The 22412-nt window shown below is 38.8% G+C and overlaps 1 protein-coding gene across 2 annotated transcripts in view; it reads left to right on the top strand.

The window, feature by feature from the left end:
- APAF1 (apoptotic peptidase activating factor 1) overlaps positions 1-22412 on the top strand; it is an 85598-nt gene that overhangs the window by 29124 nt on the left and 34062 nt on the right. Inside the window, exons 11-16 of one of the 2 annotated variants that reach the window (XM_060164615.1) lie at positions 117-301; positions 4321-4447; positions 5717-5842; positions 7772-7903; positions 11103-11228; positions 19898-20059. The exons of the other annotated variant lie outside the window; for it this stretch is intronic. Coding sequence (XP_060020598.1) covers positions 117-301; positions 4321-4447; positions 5717-5842; positions 7772-7903; positions 11103-11228; positions 19898-20059 — 858 coding nt within the window. The remainder of the gene's footprint in view (positions 1-116; positions 302-4320; positions 4448-5716; positions 5843-7771; positions 7904-11102; positions 11229-19897; positions 20060-22412) is intronic. 2 annotated transcript variants of the gene reach the window in all.

Genomic DNA, 22412 nt, shown 5'->3' with positions numbered 1-22412 from the left:
TAATTTTAGCTCGTATAGAGAATATTTAAGCCTTTAAAGTGACAAAATCACAGAAACAAAAAAATGTCAGATTTGGGCTCTGGTTACATTTCTAAGAGATTTCATTTTGTTCATAGGATGGTACAGTCTGTGAGAATTTCCAGGAGTTTTTATCTTTAAATGGACATCTTCTTGGACGACAGCCATTTCCTAATATTGTACAACTGGGCCTCTGTGAACTGGAAACTTCAGAAGTTTATCAGCAAGCTAAGCTGAAGGCCAAGCAGGAGGTCGATAACGGAATGCTTTACTTGGAATGGATGTAAGTAGGTTAGGAGAGAAACCAAAGGGAACAGCACTAACTGTGTCATTATTTTTCAGGTAGTGAATAAGTTCACTCCAGGAAGACTTAACTACTTTGGATAGGGCTCAAACTTTTAATAAGCATTCTTACTTATTGAAAAGTTCTAGAGAAGTAACCATAGGAGAAATACATATTTTCAGAGTCCATAAAAATAGATGCTTGCCTATAAGATGACTTTTGACAAGTCATCCTAAATATTAATATAAATGCTTCACTTACTGTAATACAGTATAGTAGCAAAGAGCATTGTTTTTGAAGCTACAAACCTAGGTTTGAGACTCAGTTCTAAAACCTAAGAGTTTTGTGATTTTGAACAAGTTACAGGTTACTCTTCTCTCTCATACGTGAAATAGAGATAACAATCCTTTGAGGTAAGTGCTGGTTTTGTGAAGATTTAAATCAGATATTGGATATAAAGTGATGAGAACTTTGCCTTGCATATAGCCCATATTAAACTTCCACTGAATCCTGATTCTTCTAGCTCCTAAGAGGCCATTCAGTTGTGTTCTTATCTTATCAATTTGTAAAAGAAAGGGTAAGACTGCTATCTTTTTAATGCCTATTATATACTGTATGCTCACATACATTGTTCATTTTATCTTCAAAACAACCTTATAACGTAAGTATTATTTGCCCTACTTTACAAATGAGAAAATTGAGGCACAGAGAGGTTGAGACTTGACTGAGCTCATGTGGCTTGCTGAATGTGATTTAAACTGTGGGTCTGGCTTTATTTTCATGCTCCTTTTGATAAGTATGAATGGTCGTCTTTTCACATGTATAATTTATATCTAAATTGACCTCCTGGTTGATATCGTCTGTGATCTATATAGCCCTGGACCTTCTTTCCAAATAATTCAGGTTGCCATAGGTGGTTTCCCTAATTCAGTTTAGTTCAATAAATATTTGAGTTTCTCTACTGTGCTAAAGCACTGTTACTAGGTGCTAAGGCTCTCCCCAAGGAGCTTACAATCTACTAGTGAAGAAAGAAGTTTAAACAGATAATTATAATGTGATAAATGTAACAGAAGTAATGTATAAAATAGAGGTAAAACTGAGAAGTGGGTAATTTAGCTTGGATGGATGAGGGATTCTGGTAAGGTTCCGTAAAGGAGAGAGTTAAAAAAAATTTTTTTTAATTAAAAATTAAATTAAAAAAATTAAATTTTATTTTATTTTACTTTTTGGCCGCACCATGCAACCTGTGGGATCTTAGTTCCCTGACCAAGCATTGAACCCGGGCCCACGGCAGTGAAAGTGCCAAGTCCTAAACACTGGACCACCAGGGAGTTCCTCAAAAAATTAAATTTTAATTTTTCATTGATTTTATTTTTGTTTTAAAGCAATCCATGTTCCTGATTTTTTTTTTTTAAATCAGTGTTGGAGGGATGTAAAATGAAAAGTCAGAGACTCTTCATGTTCCCCTACCTTCTCACTTCCCAGAGTTCACCATTCTTTAACATTTTTTTGGGAAGAGGTTTCACTCTCCCTGGAAGCAGCCACCTAATTAATTGAGATCTGTTTGTATTCTAGAATACTTGTTTACTCAATATCATAGCATTGTGTCATTTTACGGTGGTTTTCTGTTTACTTGTTTTTTCCCGTAATTTCTATCCATTCTGTAGTATAGAACGTTTGGAGGTTAAAATAACAGACTCTGGCTCTAGACCGCTTGGGCTTGAATCCCAGCTGTGCTATTTTTTAGTTGTGTATCATTAGGAGAAAGTTATTCAACTTATCTTGCCTAGTGGTACTATTCATAGCATTGTTGTGAGGATTAAATGAGTGTGTGTGTATACACAAACATACACACCTACATAGGTTGCTTAGAACAGTACCTAGATCATAGAAAGTGCTCAATGAATGTTAGTTGTTGTTTCTAAGAATAAATAGCATTTAGGGAATTCCCTGGTGGTCCAGTGGTTAGGATTCTGTGCTTTCACTGCCGAGGGCCTGGGTTCTATCCCTGTTTGGGGAACTAAGATCCTGCAAGCCACGTGGTGTGGCCAAAAAAAAAAAAAAAAAGATTAAAAAAGAAAAGGATAGGGCTTCCTTGGTGCAGTGGTTAAGGATCTGCCTGCCAATGCAGGGGACACGGGTTCTAGCCCTGGTCTGGGAAGATCCCACATGCTGCGGAGCGACTAAGCCTGTGCGCCACAGCACTGAGCCTGTGCTCTAGAGTCCGTGAGCCACAACTGCTGAAACCTGCGTGCCACAACTACTGAAGCCTGTGCATCTAGAGCCTGTGCGCCACAAGAGAAGCCACCGTGATGAGAAGCCTGCGCACCACAATGAAGAGTAGCCCCTGCTCGCCGCAACTAGAGAAAGCCCGCACGCAGCAACGAAGACCCAATGCAGCCAAAAATAAAATAAAAATAGATAAAAAATAAATAAAGTTATTTAAAAAAAAGAAAAGGATAAATAGCATTTAGCATTTTGCCTGGTCCATGTAGTTGATATTTAAGAGAAATTTGTAGAAGATTGACTGAATTCATGTTTTAGTTAGTGACTAAAATAGAATTGTGATACTTGGTCTGATAATCAGATGGGCATTGGTTTAGTTCTTGTTCTCTTTTGAACGTTGAGTTTGTTATTTTTACTTTTTCTTGCTGGTTTTTTTTTTTTTCCCACTTCATCAACTGCATTTCAACCTGTGATGTTCTCTCATAGGATGGTTAGTCATTAATAGCTGTATCTTTTTAACTGGGTTTGACCAGGTCATATTCAAAGAATGCTTTATTTTTCAGTACTAGAAAGCTTTTTTTTTTCTTCTGTAGAAAGTTTAGGTTGGTATAAACGTAATTTGAGTTTCATCTTTCAAAGAAATCATTCATGCATTCATTTGTTATTTATCTAATACTTTTTGGCCACATGCCCATCATTGTGACAGGTCACTTTCCGAGCTTTGAGGAATTGAGTAGATAGATCGGGGGACATATTTTCTTAATCTGATTCTCTAAACTTTGCCAGTAGCTTACCTGTTTATCCTCCAGATTCTCATCACTCTAGTTTTTACAGTTGTTTGTTTTATCAATTCTAGTGAAGTTTAATACTTTCTAGGCAAGGTTTAAGTCTGATCTGCCTTTGTGTTCCCTTTTTTCATTTGGTCTGTTTTGTGTGTGATACCTGTTCAGAGCAGGTATCATTACTCACATTTTACATATGAGGAAAAGGAAACTTACTAGGTTAAGTAATTTGCATAAATTTACACACCTAATAAGTAGTAGAAACAGGGTTGCCCTTTAGGTTTATCTGACGCCTAACCTTTTCCTCTTAAGATAAGCATGATACCACTTAACATATTTACTCACAGTGCCTGGGGTGTATGTATGTGGAATTCTGACACTGTTCTAATACTTTCCCCATTTTAAGTATACATCACATTCCTTTACCCTTTTGCCTTTGTGAAATAATATCTTTACTAGTGCAATACTTAGTATTTAGTAGATTAAGATATAAAGAAAATGACATTACTTTTTTTTCTCTATATCTGAATAATTGTAGTTAGAGAAGAATGGTTTTAAAGTGCACATTATAATGATGGGTGTAGTGTCATACTTTAGTTAGAAAATGAGCTTCATTTTGCTATAGCTCTTTCCTTTTGAAAAAGATGGAGATTTTTTTTGAGGTTATCCTCTTACAATGTTTTCTCTGCACATGTTGTTATTAATGTATTAGAGGAAAATAAAAACTGACATGTATTTGATTAACTAGATTTCTTCCAACTCAGTGATATTTGTAGTACGTGACAGGTTGCTTGATATAGCGTAGCATTTATCTTAAAATGCTGCTTTTGTTATATTCTGCTTTTTTTCCTCAGGTGGTGTGTGCTGTCATTTACATATTGGTAATTTAATTTTAAGAGTTTTGTGTTTTTTGGAACATAACTATGTTAAAAGACAGTTTATTACTGAAAGAAAATAATTACTTTTACTCTTGTTTATTGGATTTCTGTTCATTTTTTCCCTTATATTTAGAAACAAAGAAAACATCAAGAATCTCTCCCGCTTGGTCGTCCGCCCCCATACAGATGCTGTGTACCATGCTTGCTTTTCTGAGGATGGTCAAAGAATAGCTTCTTGTGGAGCTGATAAAAACTTGCAGGTAAACCTATCTCTTGAGAAAAATTCAAAGAGTCATGCACCTAATACTGTGCATATTAGAATATATTTAAGTTCTAAAATTCAAGAAAATTGCACATTAGGAATAGAGAAATGTTCAGATCTCTTGAACATTTTATGAAAGCTTTCTCTATAGATTTAAAAGATATGGTGGTGTATTTTCATAATTCTAAACTTGCCAAGTGACATAGAAGTGCCTTTTACCCTAGCTGTCAGTTCTGGTCATCCATGTGACAGCTAAGGGTAATGAGGAAATGGTAACTGTTAAAAGACATAAGGACTTCATAGCACAGTGAACAGGACTCTGATTAAAAAATAGTGACTGTGGGGCTTCCCTGGTGGCGCAGTGGTTGAGATTCCTTCTGCCGATGCAGGGGACACGGGTTCGTGCCCCGGTCCGGGAAGATCCCACATGCCATGGAGCGGCTGTGCCCGTGAGCCATGGCCGCTGAGCCTGTGCGTCCGGAGCCTGTTGCTCCGCAACGGGAGAGGCCACAACAGTGAGAGGCCCGCGTACCGAAAAAAAACAAAAAACAAAACAGTGACTGTGTAAAATACCTATTTTATCATAGGCTCGGGCATGGATTTCTGACTGTAAATAGGAATTGGACTAGATTATTTCCTTAGGCGCTTGAAGGAATTTTAATTTCTCATTTGTTTTCAGAAAACATGAGTGCTTTTTCTTTAAATTGGTACTCAACCTTTTGATTTTGAAGGAAACAAAAACTAGTTAAAACATTTAAATTTAATATCGCAAGATTATGTTTGTAAGCCTTATTTCTATATGTGTACTTTATTACTGCTTTTATTAATTTTGGCTTTTGAGCGCAGAAAGCATATTGAATGAAGTGTTTTCTACTGATTGTTAAGAATTTGCCAAACTGTTCTCAAGAACTGAAGCTACTGTCAGCTCTATTGATTGATTGCTGCACTATGCGGCAGGCGGGATCTTACTTCTCTGACCGGGGATCGATCCCGGTGCCCCCTGCAGTGGGAGCATGGAGTCTTAACCACTGGACCACCAGGGAAGTTCCTTTTTTCTTTTTTTTTGGCGGGGGGGGGCAGGATGATTTTCTTTTTATGTTAAGCCATACGAATTCTGACAGAAATTCTCATTTTTGCAGTGATATTGCCAAGGTTCATTTCTGTTGCAAAATAACAGTGATAAAGATCTTTTAAAGAAATATTTTTATTGAATGACGGCCCATGGTTAAACAGGTATAGTAAAAAGATTTTATTGTTGCTTATATAGGTTTTCAAAGCTGAAACAGGAGAGAAACTTCTAGAAATCAAGGCTCATGAGGATGAAGTGCTTTGCTGTGCATTTTCTGCAGATGACAGATTTATAGCAACCTGCTCAGTGGATAAAAAAGTGAAGGTAGGGAAATATTTTCCTCTTGAGTTGTAATCACCACAGAATTTATTTTCTTTTTCTGTAATAGAGGGACTAGAGTAAGTAGAGTTAAAGGACTCTTGCCTATTGATCTACTGACTTGAGGCAAACCAGTTTTATCCATTGTAAATTCTGTCTAAAACGTTTTATTTTTAAGCACAAGCAAAAATGCCTAGGTTGATTAGCCTAGGAAACACAGCTGATACTTATATTTATCAGGCAGCTGGGAAACACAATTTCAGATTAATGAATTTGCCTGACACTTATTGACAGTTCTGTGGGTTAAATATCAGTTGAAATCTCTAAGTGTACTGTGGTCGGAAGTGTTGCTGCACAAAATTATTGTCTGAGATCGATTCCTGTTGTAAAATATATAATTTGTGAAATGCAACCCAGATTTTTTTTTACCTTTATGAGCTGGCTTACATTCAATGCAAAACTAGATGAATAAACATACTAACAATCAGGTTACTAGTCTACAAAGTAAACAGAGAAGAGAAAACTCACAGGGTAATTTTTATCTTTGTTAATTATTCTTTTTTTTGTTTCTTGTCCCTAAATTTGGCTTTTAGCCAGAGTATTTTTATGGAATTTAAGAGAAAGTGAAGTCTAGGGGAGTATTTTATTTGATAAATGGAGGGGAGACCTCATTTTGGGCTTTTTTCAAAAGGGGTGTGGAATGCTGAATCTGTTTAGGTGCGGTGGGCCTTAGTGGACCTGGGAGCAAGAAAGGTGGCTTGAGAGTTTTTGTGGAGTTTGCATCTACTTGAAGAGGACCCCGGAGTGTCCAGACTAAATTGAGACTTTGGAAAAATCTTCTTGATAGATTGGACTCTCCCAAGTGGCTTTACAACCAACCAGTTAATTCACTCTATAACCTCTATTCTGAGTCAGACTTGGAGCTGGCCATTCTGTGGTGTTCCAGAGTCAGAGCTATGTGGCTCAAGTTTCTATTTGTAAGAAATTTAAAGCAAGAGGCAGAAATACTTATTACAGAACTTTAAAATAAAATAAACTCTTTGGATCTCTGGAGAGTGCTTTGATAAGATAAAAGAAAATGCTATGGGAGGGACATTAGTATCTCTAAAAGTCCAAAAGCCCAGTGAAAATTCATTAGGTAATTTATTTCTTTTGTTTGTTTAATGAAACAGACTACTTACATAGTAACTAGGAAAATGATTACTTTTTACTGAGAACACTGCATGAGGCTTTATACTACACACTTTCTTATATTACATTATCAATTTCTCACTACAATTGCAAAGTAAGTGTTGATCCCATTTTAGAGATGAGGAAACAGGTTCAGAGATGAAGTCATTTGCCCAGGCTCATATTAACTAATGCCTGATGGCACCAGGGTTGGAAGCTAGGTTTCCCTCAGAATCTAAAGCCTTTATTTTTTTTCACTGAACCATTTGCCTTTACTTATTTATTAGTACCTTGAAGTCAGCAGAACACTTATCAAATTCTTTGTCATTTGACACCATGCATTGTGTAAGATGGGTACAAGTATCCCCATTTTACAGAGGGGGGAACTGAAATGCAGGTAAATTAAGGACTTGACTAGGGACACACAACTTATAAGTGGTAGAGCCAGGTCTTAGATTGGCTCTGATTAATTTTTCTGATCTGAAGTCCATTATTCCATCCCTTTTATAGCACTTTTCTGCCTGCTGTCAAGTCATATGAACATGTGAAATTTTGCCCTTGAAAAATGTAATGTTTTACATTACTTGCAGGTAATTTAAAAAAAAACATTCTGGCAAAATGCTGACATAATTTAGGGAAGGGAGAGGTATTCATTAGTATCATGTCTGGGAAAATCTGCAAAACAGCTCACATTTGCTTTGCCTCTCTGTTTTCTCTTTGAAAATAAGGGGTACTTGTAAATTTTATTTTCTCTATTCTCTTTAGATTTGGAATTCTATGTCTGGGGAACTAGTACATACCTATGACGAGCACTCAGAGCAAGTCAATTGCTGCCACTTCACCAACAATAGTAATCACCTGCTCTTAGCCACTGGTTCAAATGACTGTTTCCTCAAAGTAAGTGTGGATAATGAGAATTATGTAGATAAATTTGATAGATACATCACAACATCTCCTTTTTTTTCATATATTGTATTAATCAGGGATCTTTTGGTTGCAGGGGTAGAAACTTTCATATTAGCTTAAGCAACAACAACAACAAATATATTATTGGCTCTTGTAACTGAAAAGTCTAGGAGTGTGGCTTCAGGCATAGCTGATTCCAGATGCCTAAAATACGTTCTCAGGCTCTAACCCCCGCCTCCATCTCTAGACTCTGTTTCCCTTTTTGTTGATTCAGGCATACTCTTTCTGTGCAGCAGATTTGGCTATCCTTAGCTCCAGGCTTACATGGATATTACAGCTCATAATCACAGAGGAAGGGAAACTCGCTCTTTCCCAGGTCCCATAGTTTTCCCATAGAGAAAACTCTAGTTGACATGGTTTGGGTTACATGCGCATTTCAGAATAACCCTAGCGGTCAGTAGGATGGAATCCTTCAATTGGCCAGGGGTCACAGGTTTTAGCCATGTAGAAATGGGATGAATAGGTGAGGTCAGCTCCACTTGAATTATGACTGGGGCTTGATTCAAGATTCGAAAGAGAGGGTCTGTTATCAGAAAGAGGAGGGAAAAAATGTACTGATAGGAAAAGAAAAAAATTTAAACCAAACTAAAACCAGAAATAGATACTCGTTCCACATATGTTTGATAATTTTTTTAAGATAAATTTATTTATTTTATTTATTTATTTTTGGCTGTGTTGGGTTTTCGTTGCTGCATGTGGGGGCTACTCTTCATTGCAGTGTGTGGGCTTCTCATTGTGGTGGCTTCTCTTGTTGCGGAGCACGGTCTCTAGGCGTACGGGCTTCAGTAGTTGTGGCACGCAGGCTCAGTAGTTGTGGCGCACAGGCTTAGTTGCTTCGCGGCATGTGGGATCTTCCCGGACCAGGGCTTGAACCTGTGCCCCCTGCATTGGCAGGCGGATTCTTAACCACTGTACCACCAGGGAAACCTGGTCAACAGTTTTGAATAAGGACAAGTTTTACTTTAAGACCGGTCATTCCACACTTGCATTTCCATGAGGACTATTAGGACTTACTTCTTGTGCTTTTTTTTTTTTTTTTTTTAAATCTGATTTTATTGTATTCTTTCAAGTCCTGGATCCTATGTCCTATGCAAGGGTTCTATTCTCTTATTTTTATAAACTTTAAGTTCTTTTTTTAAAAAAAATTATTTATTTATTTCTTTGGCTGAGTTGGGTATTTGTTGCTGTGCGTGGGCTTTCTCCAGTTGCGGCGAGCAGGGGCTACTCTTCATTGAGGTGTGCGGACTTCTCATTGCGGTGGCTTCTCTTGTTGCAGAGCACGGGCTCTAGGGTGCGTGGGCTTCAGTATTTGTGGCTCGTGGGCTCTAGAGTGCAGGCTCAGTAGTTGTGGTGTACAGGTTTATTTGCTTCGCGGCATGTGGGATATTCCAGGACCAGGGCTTGAACCCGTGTCCCCCACATTGGCAGATGGATTCTTAACTACTGTGCCACCAGGGAAGTCACACTTCTTGTGCTTTTTTTTTTTTTTTAAATTTTGGCTGTGTTGGGTCTTTGTTGCTGGGCACGGGCTTTATGCAGTTGCAGAGGGCGGGGGCTGCTCTTTCGTGCATGTGCGGGCTTCTCATTGCGGTGGCTTCTCTCCTTGCGGAGCACAGGCTCTAGGCGTGTGGGCTTCAGTAGTTGCGGCGCATGGGCTCGGTAGTTGTGGCTTGCAGGCTCTAGAGCCCAGGCTCAGTAGTTGTGGCGCACAGGCTTAGTTGCTGTGTGGCATGTGGGATCTTCCTGGACCAGGGCTCGAACCCGTGTCCCCTGCATTGGCAGGCGGATTCTTAACCACTGCGCCTCCAGGGAAGCCCTTCTTGTGCTTTTTGAACTGAGAGAAGCCAATGAAAAGATGTAAATTTGATGCTGCTTCCATGTAATTTGCATTATCTGCAGAATGGGGTTTATCTGGGACTGGGATAAAAGAAGCTAGGGATGGAGTTGGACATAAAGAACAGGACTTAACTCACTTACTGATCATTTCCAAAGGATTTTTATTAAGATTAATTTTGGGAGGTAAATGATTTCTTCTGTGTTTAATCTAATTTGCATAAATCCCCCTTGCCCATTTTATTTACATTTTTTATACTTTTCAAACATACCCCAAAGGAGAGAGAATAGTAACTCTCGTGGTGTCCATCGTCTAGCTCCAACAGTTGTCAACATTTGCCAGTTGTATTTTATTCCCCCACCACCTCCCATTTTTTTGGATTAGAGCATTTTATAGCAAATCCCAGGTAACGTATCATTTCACCCAGAATACTTAAGCATGAATCTCTGAGGTCTAAAACATAAATACCATGCCATTATCATACCTAACATAATAAACAGTAATTTCATAATATACCTCGTCCATGTTCTTTTTTCCTTATTAGTCTCAAAGCATATCTTTCTACCATATATTTATTGGAGTCAGAATCCAAACTTCAAGTGGCATTTGGTTGATATGTCTCTTAAATCTTTTATTCTTTAAATGTTCCCCTTCCCGTCTCTTTTTTTATGCCATTGATTTGTTAGAAAAATTGAGTCATTTATCCTGTGGAATGTCCCACCTTCTGGATTTGGTTGATTGTTTCCAGGAAGGTTGTTTAACTTGCTCTTCTAATCCCTATGTTTCCCGTCAAATGTATTTATATCTATCTTTGCAGTCTTTGTATTTTTGAGTCATTTTTTAAGAGCGTTAATAGATTTTATCCTAGTTAGTAGACTCTAGGTTTGCATAGGGAAATCTTAGAAATGACTATTTTTAGAGTTGGATAACTTAGCATCTAAAAAAATTGGGCAGTTTATTTTACATATTACTTGTTATACAGCTGAGTAAAATAATAATGATTTCAAACTACTTTGTTAAAATAAGCAGTAATTGTTTAGCTAGTTTAGTGCTCAGACTGAAGCCTAGATAAACCTTCAAGTCCCTTAGTAGATTTAGGTGCTGATCTAAGGACTGCCCCATTACTTGTTAATCACAAGTTCACCTTTGTGTTTGACACCTTTGTCAAACTGTGAATGGAACGCTTCCTGTAACTGAAAAAGCTTAATTGGGAGGGAAGGAAGAACTTCACATGATTTCTAACTTTTCCCCATTCAGTGCTAGTTTTTCAGTTATCTTTTTATCTTTCTCAAATAGCTCTGGGCTCTGAATCAAAAAGAATGTCGAAATACCATGTTTGGCCATACAAATTCAGTCAATCACTGCAGATTTTCACCAGATGATAAGCTTTTGGCTAGTTGTTCAGCTGATGGAACATTAAAGGTATGCTTTTGTTCATTGTTAAAATGGGTTGTAAATAATTTTATTGTTTTACGGAAAGAGGTTTCTGTTTTTCACATTTCTACAGAAAGCTTCTTCCTTCAACTTCCAGCAGCATATTTAATATAACTGTAATTGGTTGTCATAATGCTTGCTTATTAATGGTTTACTACCTTATGCTTTAAAGTTCATATAATTTTAATTCTTAATTTTTAAGCATGTATTTCATTTATGGTTTCATAAAATCTTTTGAGATCTATGGGATCAAATTTGTAAAGGTCCTGCTTTTATTTATCATTCATTTATTCTGCCTTTTATGTTCCTGTATTCCTGTTTTTGCGAAATCTTATGGGGGAAAACTCAGAGCTAGGGAAAAAAGCTTATTCAGCCTCCTGAAATTTATAGTCTTTAAAAAAACTGAATTCTTCTTCCTTAAATCTCCACCTTACTTCTCAATAAGAACCTATGCCACTTTGCCACTTTCTTTTTTTTTTTTTTTTTACGGTACGCGAGCCTCTCACTGTTGTGGCCTCTCCCGCTGCGGAGCACAGGCTCCGGACGCGCAGGCTCAGCGGCCATGGCTCATGGGCCCAGCCGCTCTGCGGCATGTGGGATCTTCCCGGACCGGGGCACGAACCCGTGTCCCCTGCATCGGCAGGTGGACTCTCAACCACTGCGCCACCAGGGAAGCCCCCTATGCCACTTTCTTATTCCTCTCTCCTGTCATTCTGGTCTCCTGTTTATTGGTGTTAAATCCAATCCTTTGGTGTTAAATCCAATCCATCTTTGACTTCCTCACCTCTTGGTCTACCTTTTCCCCTCCCATTCTGTAGCGTTTGCTCTGGTTCGTGCTGTTATACCCTCATGTGTGATAGCAGCCTTCTAAGATATACTCCTCATCCTTCCTTATCCCAATATGTAGATGCTAGATTAACACTCTACCTCTGTTTTCATCTTGCCGTTTTTAGCTGGAACACATATGTACCAAATTCTAAACTGTGGTAAACCCAGGCTCATCAGGCACACCTCTAAGGCTCTTCACTTTCCATCATTCTGCTACCTCTGATCCTGTCCAGTACATTAATTGTCACTTCTGGGCAAGATAATTTTGGGGGCTTATTTCAGCTACTGTCCCTATATATGTTTCATTAGTCTTTTTTGGAATTTTTTTGGCCTCCAATTCACTTGTCTGTAGTTTTTAATGACCCTCAAAACTTTATAAATTTAAAAAATAAATGCAAAGCCTTCTTCAGAAGGTGTTCTCTTATGACATCCATCCATCTGGTTCTGAGAACAAATATATACATATCTACTATATACCTGTATCTATATATATCGATAGATGGAAGCTGCTTGGTCTTCTGATTTCCACTTATAAATTTGTTATAGGAATTTTATGGGTAGAATTCTACTTGATATAATTTCCTGACATCTAGTAGATGTTGGAGCATTCTTAGAATATTCAGCCAAATGGATCTGGCCTCTATGACATATTCTCTACAAATATCAAATATCTGTCTCTTCTTTGGGATGACCATATCAGAGGAGGCTCAGTGAAGGCAACCCTCTTCTGAAAGATTCTTCTAGTCCTATGAGCTTGTTATTTCTTGGTTTTTACTAAGTGAATGACTTCAGAAGGCATTTTATATCTCAAGGAAGGTTCTCCTTTTACCTTATCTCCATTGCTAATGCAAGTTCTGGGAAGATTCCATTATTATTAGTTTGCTTAATGTTGAAGAAAGTTGTGAAACCAGGCCATTTATCTGTTCTACAAGTTTGAGCTGTGTAACTCTACTGGGCCTTCTTTGCTGCCATTTGTTTCCCGAACTGAATTCACCATAGTGCCTGTTCCAAACCTTTTCTGCTGTTCTTAAGCCCCTAACAATGTCACTGTATCTCTTTCATTCTATGGAGATAACCTTACCTCATACCTGTTGAGAAGGTTGACACCACCCAAGAGCTCCCTGCCATGAGCCCTCTCAAAAATTGCCATAAGAAGTCTCTACTCCCCTTTTTTTTCTCATCTCAGTGCCCAGGAAGTCCTCTGCTTGTGCCTACTGTTCCTTTTTTTCCTTCTTCCCCTGAGACCTTGCCTCATTGGTTATTTCCTCTCGATGTTGCACCTTTAGTTTTTTTTCTCTTTTGAATCCTTTCCCACAGCCTACAGATGTTCTTGGCCCTTCCTAAGTATTATAAAACCAAAAAGTGAAAAACCTTTGATTCTTCCTTGATTGTGTTATCCTCTGAAAGAGTCATTCAGTTTTTCTTTTTGACTAGACCTTTATGACTAGACTTCTTAAGTCACCTATACTTGCCTCAACCTTCTGACTACTTATTTATTACTTAACCCTTTTTTAGCCTGGTCCTGTCTTCCCTGTATTCCCTTGAAGAGTAAAATCCAGTTTTATTTTGTTTTCATTCTTTTTGTTGTAAAATCTAATGCTCTTTGGATGAGTGTGGAATCCAGTATTTTTCTTTATCCAGTCCTTATTCTTTTGGTTGTATTACACCCCCTTTTGTTTCCTTTTTGAAACTCTACTCATTTGACATCAATGTTTTCTTCTTTCTCTTTCTGTGTCTCTAACCTCTTCTTTAACTCTTTTTCCTGCCCATTAAAGTATAGCTGTTCCCTCAAGATTCTAATCTTGACTACCTACCTCCATCACCTTTCTTCCGTCCCAGTTCAGCTGGTCTTGTGGCTTCAGTTCTTCTCCCTTCTGTGAGTGACTTTCAGATGTGTTCTCTCCAGCCCTCATTTCTCTTATGTGCTGTGTCCTGCATCTTTAACTGCATGCTCACTGCTGTCACTTAGATAATATGCCGGACCTCAAACTTACTGTGCTCTAAACTGAACTCTTCATTTTTTCTTCCCCAAACTTCCTATATGTTTCAGGATTTTGATTAGATCAGTGTTTAGGATTTTTACATCATTGTGACTGATCACAGTTGGGCCATGTAGTATATGTTGATTTTTTCCCCCTTTCCTGTACAACACTTTGTTTTCTTTGGGATTAAAGATGTTGTATATTTAACAGTGAAGCTTTGTTTTTTTCATTTGTTTATTTTTTTTAAAGGTTGACATTTATTTTTTAATTTTTAAAATTTATTTATTATTTATTTATTTTTGGCTGCATTGGGTCTTCATTGCTGCGCACAGGCTTTCTCTAGTTGCGGCCAGCAGGGGCTACTCTTTGTTGTGAAGTGCCGACTTCTCACCGCAGTGGCTTCTCTTGTTGTGAGCACGGGCTCTGGGTGCGGGCTTCAGTAGTTGTGGCTTGCGGGCTCTAGAGCACAGGCTCAGGAGTTGTGGCTCATGGGCTTAGTTGCTCCGTGGCATGTGAGATCTTCCCGGACCAGGGCTCGAACCCGTGTCCCCTGCATTGGCAGGCGGATTCTTAACCACTGCACCACCAGGGAAGCCCAAAGGTTGACATTTATTTATTTAAATTTATTTATTTTGGCTGAGCCAGGTCTTAGTTGCAGCACATGGACTTATTTGTTGTGCATGCGAACTCTTAATTGCGACAGGCATGCGGGATCTAGTTCCCCAACCAGGGATTGAACTCGGGCCCCCTACATTGGGAGCATGGAATCTTCCCACTGGACCACCAGGGAAGTCCCCCTATTATTTTTTAAATGTGCATACCACTAATTCACCTTCAAACTATCCCTTGCCTAAGTTCTTTCTTAAATAATTTAAATGTATCAGGTATTTGATTTGACATTTTCTCTTCTTAGAAATAACTTTCTTGGAGGGTTCTACCTTGCTCCATTATGATTGGTGGTACTATTCCCAGTGTTCAGCTGCCATCCTGGGAGTTCCTTTTGCTTTTTTCTTGAGTTGAAACCCTTGTTTCCTGAATTTCTTGGTTTACCCTCTCCACTTGGTGGAAAATCTCTAGCTTTCTAAGAAAGAATCTCTGGGAGGTAAATTTTTGAGAACTTGTCTGTCTAAAAGTGTCTTCCTTCTAGCTTCATACTTAATTTTTATATATATATATATATATATATATATATATATTTTTTTTTTTTTTTTTGCGGTACGTGGGCCTCTCACTGTTGTGGCCTCTCCCATTGCGGAGCACAGGCTCCGGGTGCGCAGGCTCAGCGGCCATGGCTCATGGGCCCAGCCACTCCGCGGCATGTGAGATCTTCCTGGACCAGGGCACGAACCCGTGTCCCCTGCATCAGCAGGCGGATTCTCAACCACTGTGCCACCAAGGAAACCCATTAATTTATATTTTTGACTGCATACAGAAGAAAGTAATTTTTCCTTAGAATTTTGGAGACATTGCTTGCTCTCTTGTCTTCTAGCTTCCAAAGTTTCTCTTGAGATGTTTGATGCCATTCTGATTCGTATGTGATCTATTTTCCTGTCTTGAAACTTTTAAGATCTTTTTTTATTCCCAGTATTTTAAAAAATTAATGATAATGTGCCTTGGTGTGGGTTTGTCTTCATTTATTGTGCTTGGCACTCGATAGCCTCTTTCAATTTGGAAATTCATGTCCTTCAGTTCTGGAGGTTTCCTTTAATTATTTGACTTATTCTTCTCTAGTTTCTCTTTCTAGAATGTCTATTAGGGATGTTTTCTTATTTTTCTCTTTTCTTCATCCATTTGTCCTACTTTTTGGAAGATTTATTTAGCTTTATTTTTCACTCCTTCTATTGTGTTTTTAATTTCTGCTATCATATTTTTAAGTGTACCCATTCTTATGATCAGTTTCCTTTTTAATATTATTCTTTTTTCGTGGGTACAATATCTTTTATCTTTTTGTGGGTATTAGTAATAGTTTTTTTTTAAGTTTTCATATTCTTTTATAGTTGCTATTTTTTCTGTTTGTTGGTTTTGGTTTCTGTCTGCACTTGAGAGCTATATCTTACTTGCCTGATCCTTGGATATGTGCTCATGCTTAAAGAGTGCAGCACTGGGACTTCCCTGGTGGCGCAGTGGTTAAGAATCCTCCTGCCAGTGCAGGCGACACGGGTTCGAGCCCTGGTCCGGGAAGATTCCACATGCCGCAGAGCAACTAAGCGTGTGTGCCATAACTACTGAGCTTGCGCTCTAGAGCCCATGAGCCACAACTACTGAGCCCGTGTACCACAGCTACTGAAGCCCACATGCCTTAGAGCTGGTGGTGCTCTGCAACAAAGGGCAGCCACCACAATGAGAAGCCTGTGTACCACAATGAAGAGTAGCCCCCGCTCGCTACAACTAGAGAAAGACTGTGCACAACAATGAAGACCCAACACAGCCAAAAATAAATAATAAGAAACAGACAAACAAACAAACACATTTAAAGAGTGCACCACCAAAAAACTGATAGGAAATTGTGAACTTATTTATAGTGGGTTTCCCTGTAGTGTTATCTGGCTGTCATTTTTTGATGGTGAACTCCTAATGTCAGACTCTTTAAATCTTTTGTCTTGATCTGGTAGGGTATTCAGAGAAAAATCTTCAGTCCCCTTCCTGTAGGGTATAAGTCTGGCTGGCAAGTTCTACGAAGATATCTAGGCAGAGATCTCAACACTTGGAATATAGACTTTCTCATAAATTCCCTATTTTCAGAATGGTGACCCTGCTCTCAACTGTGTTGGGTGTAGATTAACCCTCTTTTCTTCAGCGAGAGTAGGGCAGTCTGGATGGCAGAGTAGGGGAAGGGATTTCAAGGGACTTTCGATGATTCCGCCTGTGTTAGCTCCATCTTTACTGGAAGGTGCTAGGCCCAACACTTCCTGAGCCTTTTGGGGATTCTCTGGTGTGAATTGGGCTACTTCTTGGCTTTCTCCACTGTGAGCTCAGGATTCAATTTTAAGGAGTCCCCTTATCACTTTTTTCTTTCTAGCCTTTATAGTTTTGTCGCTCTAATATCTTCCTCCATTCTCCTTTACTTTGTGAATTATACCTAGAGAGAAAAATTCTCTTTACTGTTGTTTTACGTGGGTTTTGGGAGGGTGTGGAGATGAATGTATGTGTTCTATCTTCAGAACCCTGTTTCTTTCAGTAACGCTATTGTCTCTACTCACCTGTGCTTGAAACATGGGAATAATTTGTCTTTTCACTTAAAATGTATTTATTGATCATTTATTGAGTACTTACTATGTGCCAGATTCTGTACTAGGCATCTGGTTTTTTCTTTTTTTTTTTTTTTGCGGTACGCGGACCTCTCACTGTTGTGGCCTCTCCCGTTGCGGAGCACAGACTCCGGACGCGCAGGCCCAGCGGCCGTTGCTCACGGGCCCAGCCGCTCCGCGGCATGTGGGATCTTCCCAGACTGGGGCACGAACCCGAGTCCCCTGCATCGGCAGGCGGACTCTCAACCACTGTGCCACCAGGGAAGCCCTAGGCATTTGGTTTTTAAATACTTAAAAAAAGTATAGTTCCTGGCTTGAAGTTGTTCAGGGTCTAGCTGGGGAGAAAGGTAAGTGAATAGGCAAACCACGAAAATGGTAAAAGTATGTGGAGGGGGCTCAGAGCAGGCAGTGGCTCTGTGGGGGAGTGTGCAGGCTCCTGCTGCTGCACCCAGACTGCACTTGTTCTCGCTTTTCATTGTCTGTGCTTTTCCATTTTGTTCTTTAGCTTATGGTGACCCCTTAGCCTAGACTCTCTGGTATTTTTTGGTATTGAAATCCATCTTAAGTCCATCTTAAGTTGGTATAAAGTAGGCTGATCTTCTGGGAGGAGAGTGAGGTGGCCCCCTCTGCAAAAAGTGTTTCCTCAAGCCCATGGCTCTGGTAAAGCATTCCCACTGTGCTGTATCTTTTCCTCTCAAATGACACATCTGGCATATCTTGTGTTAGAGTCATTTATATGTTTGTCTTACCTCCTTTACTGGCCTATAAACTCCTTGAGAGTAGTGTCTATATCTGATTCACTTATATAATCTCGAAGTGACTAGCATCGTGGTTAATAAATGTGTTCAAGATGATAAACCTTTGCTGTGTCCCTTCAAATTGAACTAAGACTTCTCAAAACTCAAAAGAAAAACAATTTAAAAGTCTTCAGGGACAGGATTTTGATTTCAGGTATGGGTATCAGAATGTGATTGTAGAGCACTAACAGCAGGGGACAGACATTGCTGCACTCTTGGTAAGAACTGCCGTGTTTGTGGCAGCTTTTACTGTTAAGCCAGTATCGTTGGCTGGTTCGCACTGATACAGTGACGTTTACTAAGCAGAGGTCTTGCAAAATGATTCTGGATAAGAGCATTTCAAGGTCAAAGTCTTGTAAAGCTTTTATTTTCCGAGAGGATGAAGAACCATAAAATTATTTCCTGTCCCAAATGGCTCTGTAATCTTCTAAGTGTTTTATAGCATATCATGTTGGTAAGCATGTGTTTTTCAGGCCTTGATGATAAACTGTTTCAAAATGTGAGTTTTATTTAAAAATTGCCATTTGAACCACACAAGGACCAGGGTGCACATGGGCCTTGGATACAGTGCAGTGACTTGCTCAAAATGAAATGCTGGTATTTACTTGGTCCCTCAGTATGTGGAATTTCATCACTCCTTGGATAGTGGCTAAGGTCAGGTCCACATGCAGAAGATGTAGTTTAGATAGATGTAGTGAAATTGGGTTGTGTTAGTTTTCGTTTTCTTTCTTAAATCCAGGCAATGATTGCTTCGTTTTTCGTATTAAGAGGGAAACAGAGTGTGATTTCTCATATAATCTGACTGATATGACTGAAGCTTCTGGCACTGATGTTCAGATTTTCTCTCTTCAGTGTCAAGGAGGGCTAACTACTTTACATGTCTCTTTTGGTTCATCCAGTTTACCTATAGTTATTGCAAGGGGAAAGGTTTTGGTTTAGGCTGTATTTCTAGTGTACATAATCTTTAAACTCAAGAGAGATTTCAATGTGTGCCTGGCCAGTCAAATCGGGTTTTACCCTGGGAGCTGTGCTTTGGAAGCTGAGTTAAAGCCTGAGAAGCAGCTTTTTTTGTTTTTAAATCCTTTTCCTTGGCCAACCCTGGTCTGTGTATGGCAGCCATTATCATTCTGTGGAACTGGGACACTGCTCAAGGCCCAGGGGAGTGAAGATGGATCTTCTTGAAGGCCTTTGTCATTTGGGCTGCTCAGGTGGCTCTGTTAGCGAGTGAGGTTTAGTCTTTCATATCCCATTCCTCAGGATCCAGTTGTTTTAGAGCCCTGTCTGACCCCACCAAGCACACAGGGTGGCTTGCTTCCTTTCAGCATATTTTTGTTTTCTATTTTCAGGGACTTCCTTATGTCTCTGATGCTCTGCTAGGTTATAACTCAGCTTGGGCTGGGTCCTGTGTGTAGTGTCTGTGCTGTGCATGTGAAGCAAACCTCATGCCTGGCCCAGCAGAGGGCAGCCGTGGCAAGTCGTGAGTCTCTTCTTTCTTCCACGCTCAGTCTTGCTGTCAACACCTGATCTTTAGCCTCCTCCACACCATGCAAGGCTCTTTTAACATTTTGTGTAGTTTTACATTCTGCATTTTGGGCAGTGCTCTTAAGTTTTTTCTTTTTAGGAAGGTGCTGAATGAAACTGGAATACTTAATTTAAAAGCCTTATGAAAAGTTATGCATAATTAAAAATAAGTCATTAGATGAACTGAATAATTTGTGTGACATTTAGGCCAGGTGGAATTCTAGAGGTGTGATTTGAGATCAAAACAAACTTAAACGTTTTTTTATTTTTGTAATTTGAAGCTTTGGGATGTGAAATCAGCAAACGAGAGGAAGAGCATTAATGTGAAGCAGTTCTTCCTAAATTCAGAGGAGCCTCATGAGGATATGGAAGTGATAGTGAAATGCTGTTCATGGTCTGCTGATGGTGCTAGGATAATGGTGGCAGCAAAAAATAAAGTCTTTGTAAGTACCAGTATTTTAAAAAGCCAAAATTAAAAAGCCAAATTTAGTCTAATTTAAAGAAAATTGAAACATCTAATTGATTTTTGCATTTTATACTGTTTATTGATATAAAGTATAGCTGAACGAGTTTGGGCAGATGCTCTGACCTCCCATAGTTCTCAGAACTATGCTTCAGGGAATGTCCATAGGCCTTGTGAGGAAGGGTCTCCATGGTCACGGGTTTGGGAAATATTATGTGTTACTTTCCGCTATTAGAGGTACTTCAGTGTGTACAAACATATTTAAGGACTCCGGAGTCCTACAATAAAGAAACAATTTATGTTGTTTAACCAGTGTTTCTCAAATTTATCTAAAATATGGATGGAATGCTTTCTGTATTACTCTCCCCCCTTTCCCCCATTTGAAATACATTGGTTTAGGTGATTTTCGAAGTTATTTCTTAGCTGTAAAATTTTATGATTTGGTGACTGAGAGAAATACTTATCAACAACTGAAGAAGTTTGTGAAATTTCTATGAAGTAAATGAGGAAGATATGCAAAGAAAGGTAAATGGCAAAGAAATGTTTCTTCTTTATTCAGTTCAAGTGATAGTTTACATTTGTAGTATTCAGAGTGCTCTTACGTATAATTTCTTTTGATATAAATATACAAAGGGCACAGCAGATTGCAATAGCCCTATGATAATAATGAGGCAGCTGAGGTTCAGAGCAGCCAAATAATGTATCCAAAGTTACACAGTGATTTGGAGAGCCGGGTCTTCTAATATAGGGCACAGTGCCATTCCATTCTGATGGTAATTTTAAAGACTTAAATAAGAGATATTACAAGTTTATTCTGTTTTATTTTAAGCTTTATTGAGGTATAATCGACATATTATAAAATATTTAAAGTGTATAACGTGATGATTTGATAAACGTATACTGTGAAGAGATTCCTCCCATCAAACCAATTAACACATGTCAGCTCATGTATTTGCCTTTTTTTCTTTTTCTTTCTTTTTTTTTGTTGAAAACATTTTAGTTCTACTCTCTTATACTATGCAATGTTATCAACTATAGTCACCATTTTATACATTAGATCCTCAGACCTTATTTATCTTATAACTAAAAGTTTGTATCCTTTTATCAACCTCTCCCTATTTCCCCCACCCAAGAGATTACAGTTTTAAAGAACACAGTTGAAATATACATATAGTTGGGGCCTTCCCTGGTGGTACAGTGGTTAAGAATCCACCTGCCAATGCAGGGGACATGGGTTTGAGCCCTGGTCCAGGAAGATCCCACATGCTGCGGAGCAACTAAGCCCATGCGCCACAACGACTGAGCCTGCACTCTAGAGCCCGCGATCCACAACTGCTGAAGCCTGTGCGCCACAACTACTGAAGCCTGCGCACCTAGAGCCCATGCTCTGTAACAAGAGAAGCCATCACAATGAGAAGCCTGCGCACCGCAACTAGAGAAAGCCTGCGCACAGCAACCAAGACCCAGTGCAGCCAAAAATAAATAAATTAATAAAATAAATCGAAAAATATATATATATACATATAGTTGTATAAAAACTGAGGGGCCATTTATATTATTATTATTGATCTAGTAGTTATGACCCTTGGATCTTGGTTGCTTATAGGTTTTTACCCCTTTAGCAGGAAACCAAAGAAAAATATCTCCTTTTGTCTTTAAGTATGTTAAAGTCTGTAAGAACAGAAAGGAACCACTACATTTACAAGATGTGAAGATTTGTAAAATTTGCCATTTTAACCATTTTAAAATACACAATTCAGTGGCATTAATTACATTCACAGTCTTGTGCAGATATCACCACTTTTACAAAATTTTTTCATTGTCCCAAACAGAAACACTGTAACCAATAAGCAGTAACTCCCTGTTCTCTCTCTTCATGCCCTGGTACCTCTAATCTAAACTATGAATTTGCCTTTTCTAGGTATTTCATATCAGTGGAGTCGTACAATATTGATCCTTTTGGGTATGGCTCATTTCATTTAGCATAACATTTTCAAGGTTCATTCATGTTGTTGCATGTGTTAGAACTTCATTTCTTTTTATGGCTGAGTAATAATCTTATATGGATATACTGTATTTTGTTTATCCATTCATCTGTTGTTGGGTTGTTTTCACCTTTTGGCTGTTGTGAATAATGCCACAAGAACTAGTGTACAAGTATCTGAGTCTCTGCTTTCAGTTCTTCTGTGTATATACCTAGGAGTAGAATTTCTGGGTCGTATGGTAATTTTATACTGGGCTTTTTGAGGAACCACCAGACCTTTCCATAGTGGCTATACCATTTTCTGTTCCCACTAGTAGTGTACAAGGATTCCAATTTCTTTACATCCTGC

The sequence above is a fragment of the Lagenorhynchus albirostris genome, chromosome 11 (assembly GCF_949774975.1).
Source record: "Lagenorhynchus albirostris chromosome 11, mLagAlb1.1, whole genome shotgun sequence".
In the NCBI taxonomy this organism is placed as follows: domain Eukaryota; kingdom Metazoa; phylum Chordata; class Mammalia; order Artiodactyla; family Delphinidae; genus Lagenorhynchus; species Lagenorhynchus albirostris.
The sequence above is the reverse complement of the archived record's forward strand: the minus strand, read 5'-3'. Positions and strand labels throughout refer to the sequence as shown.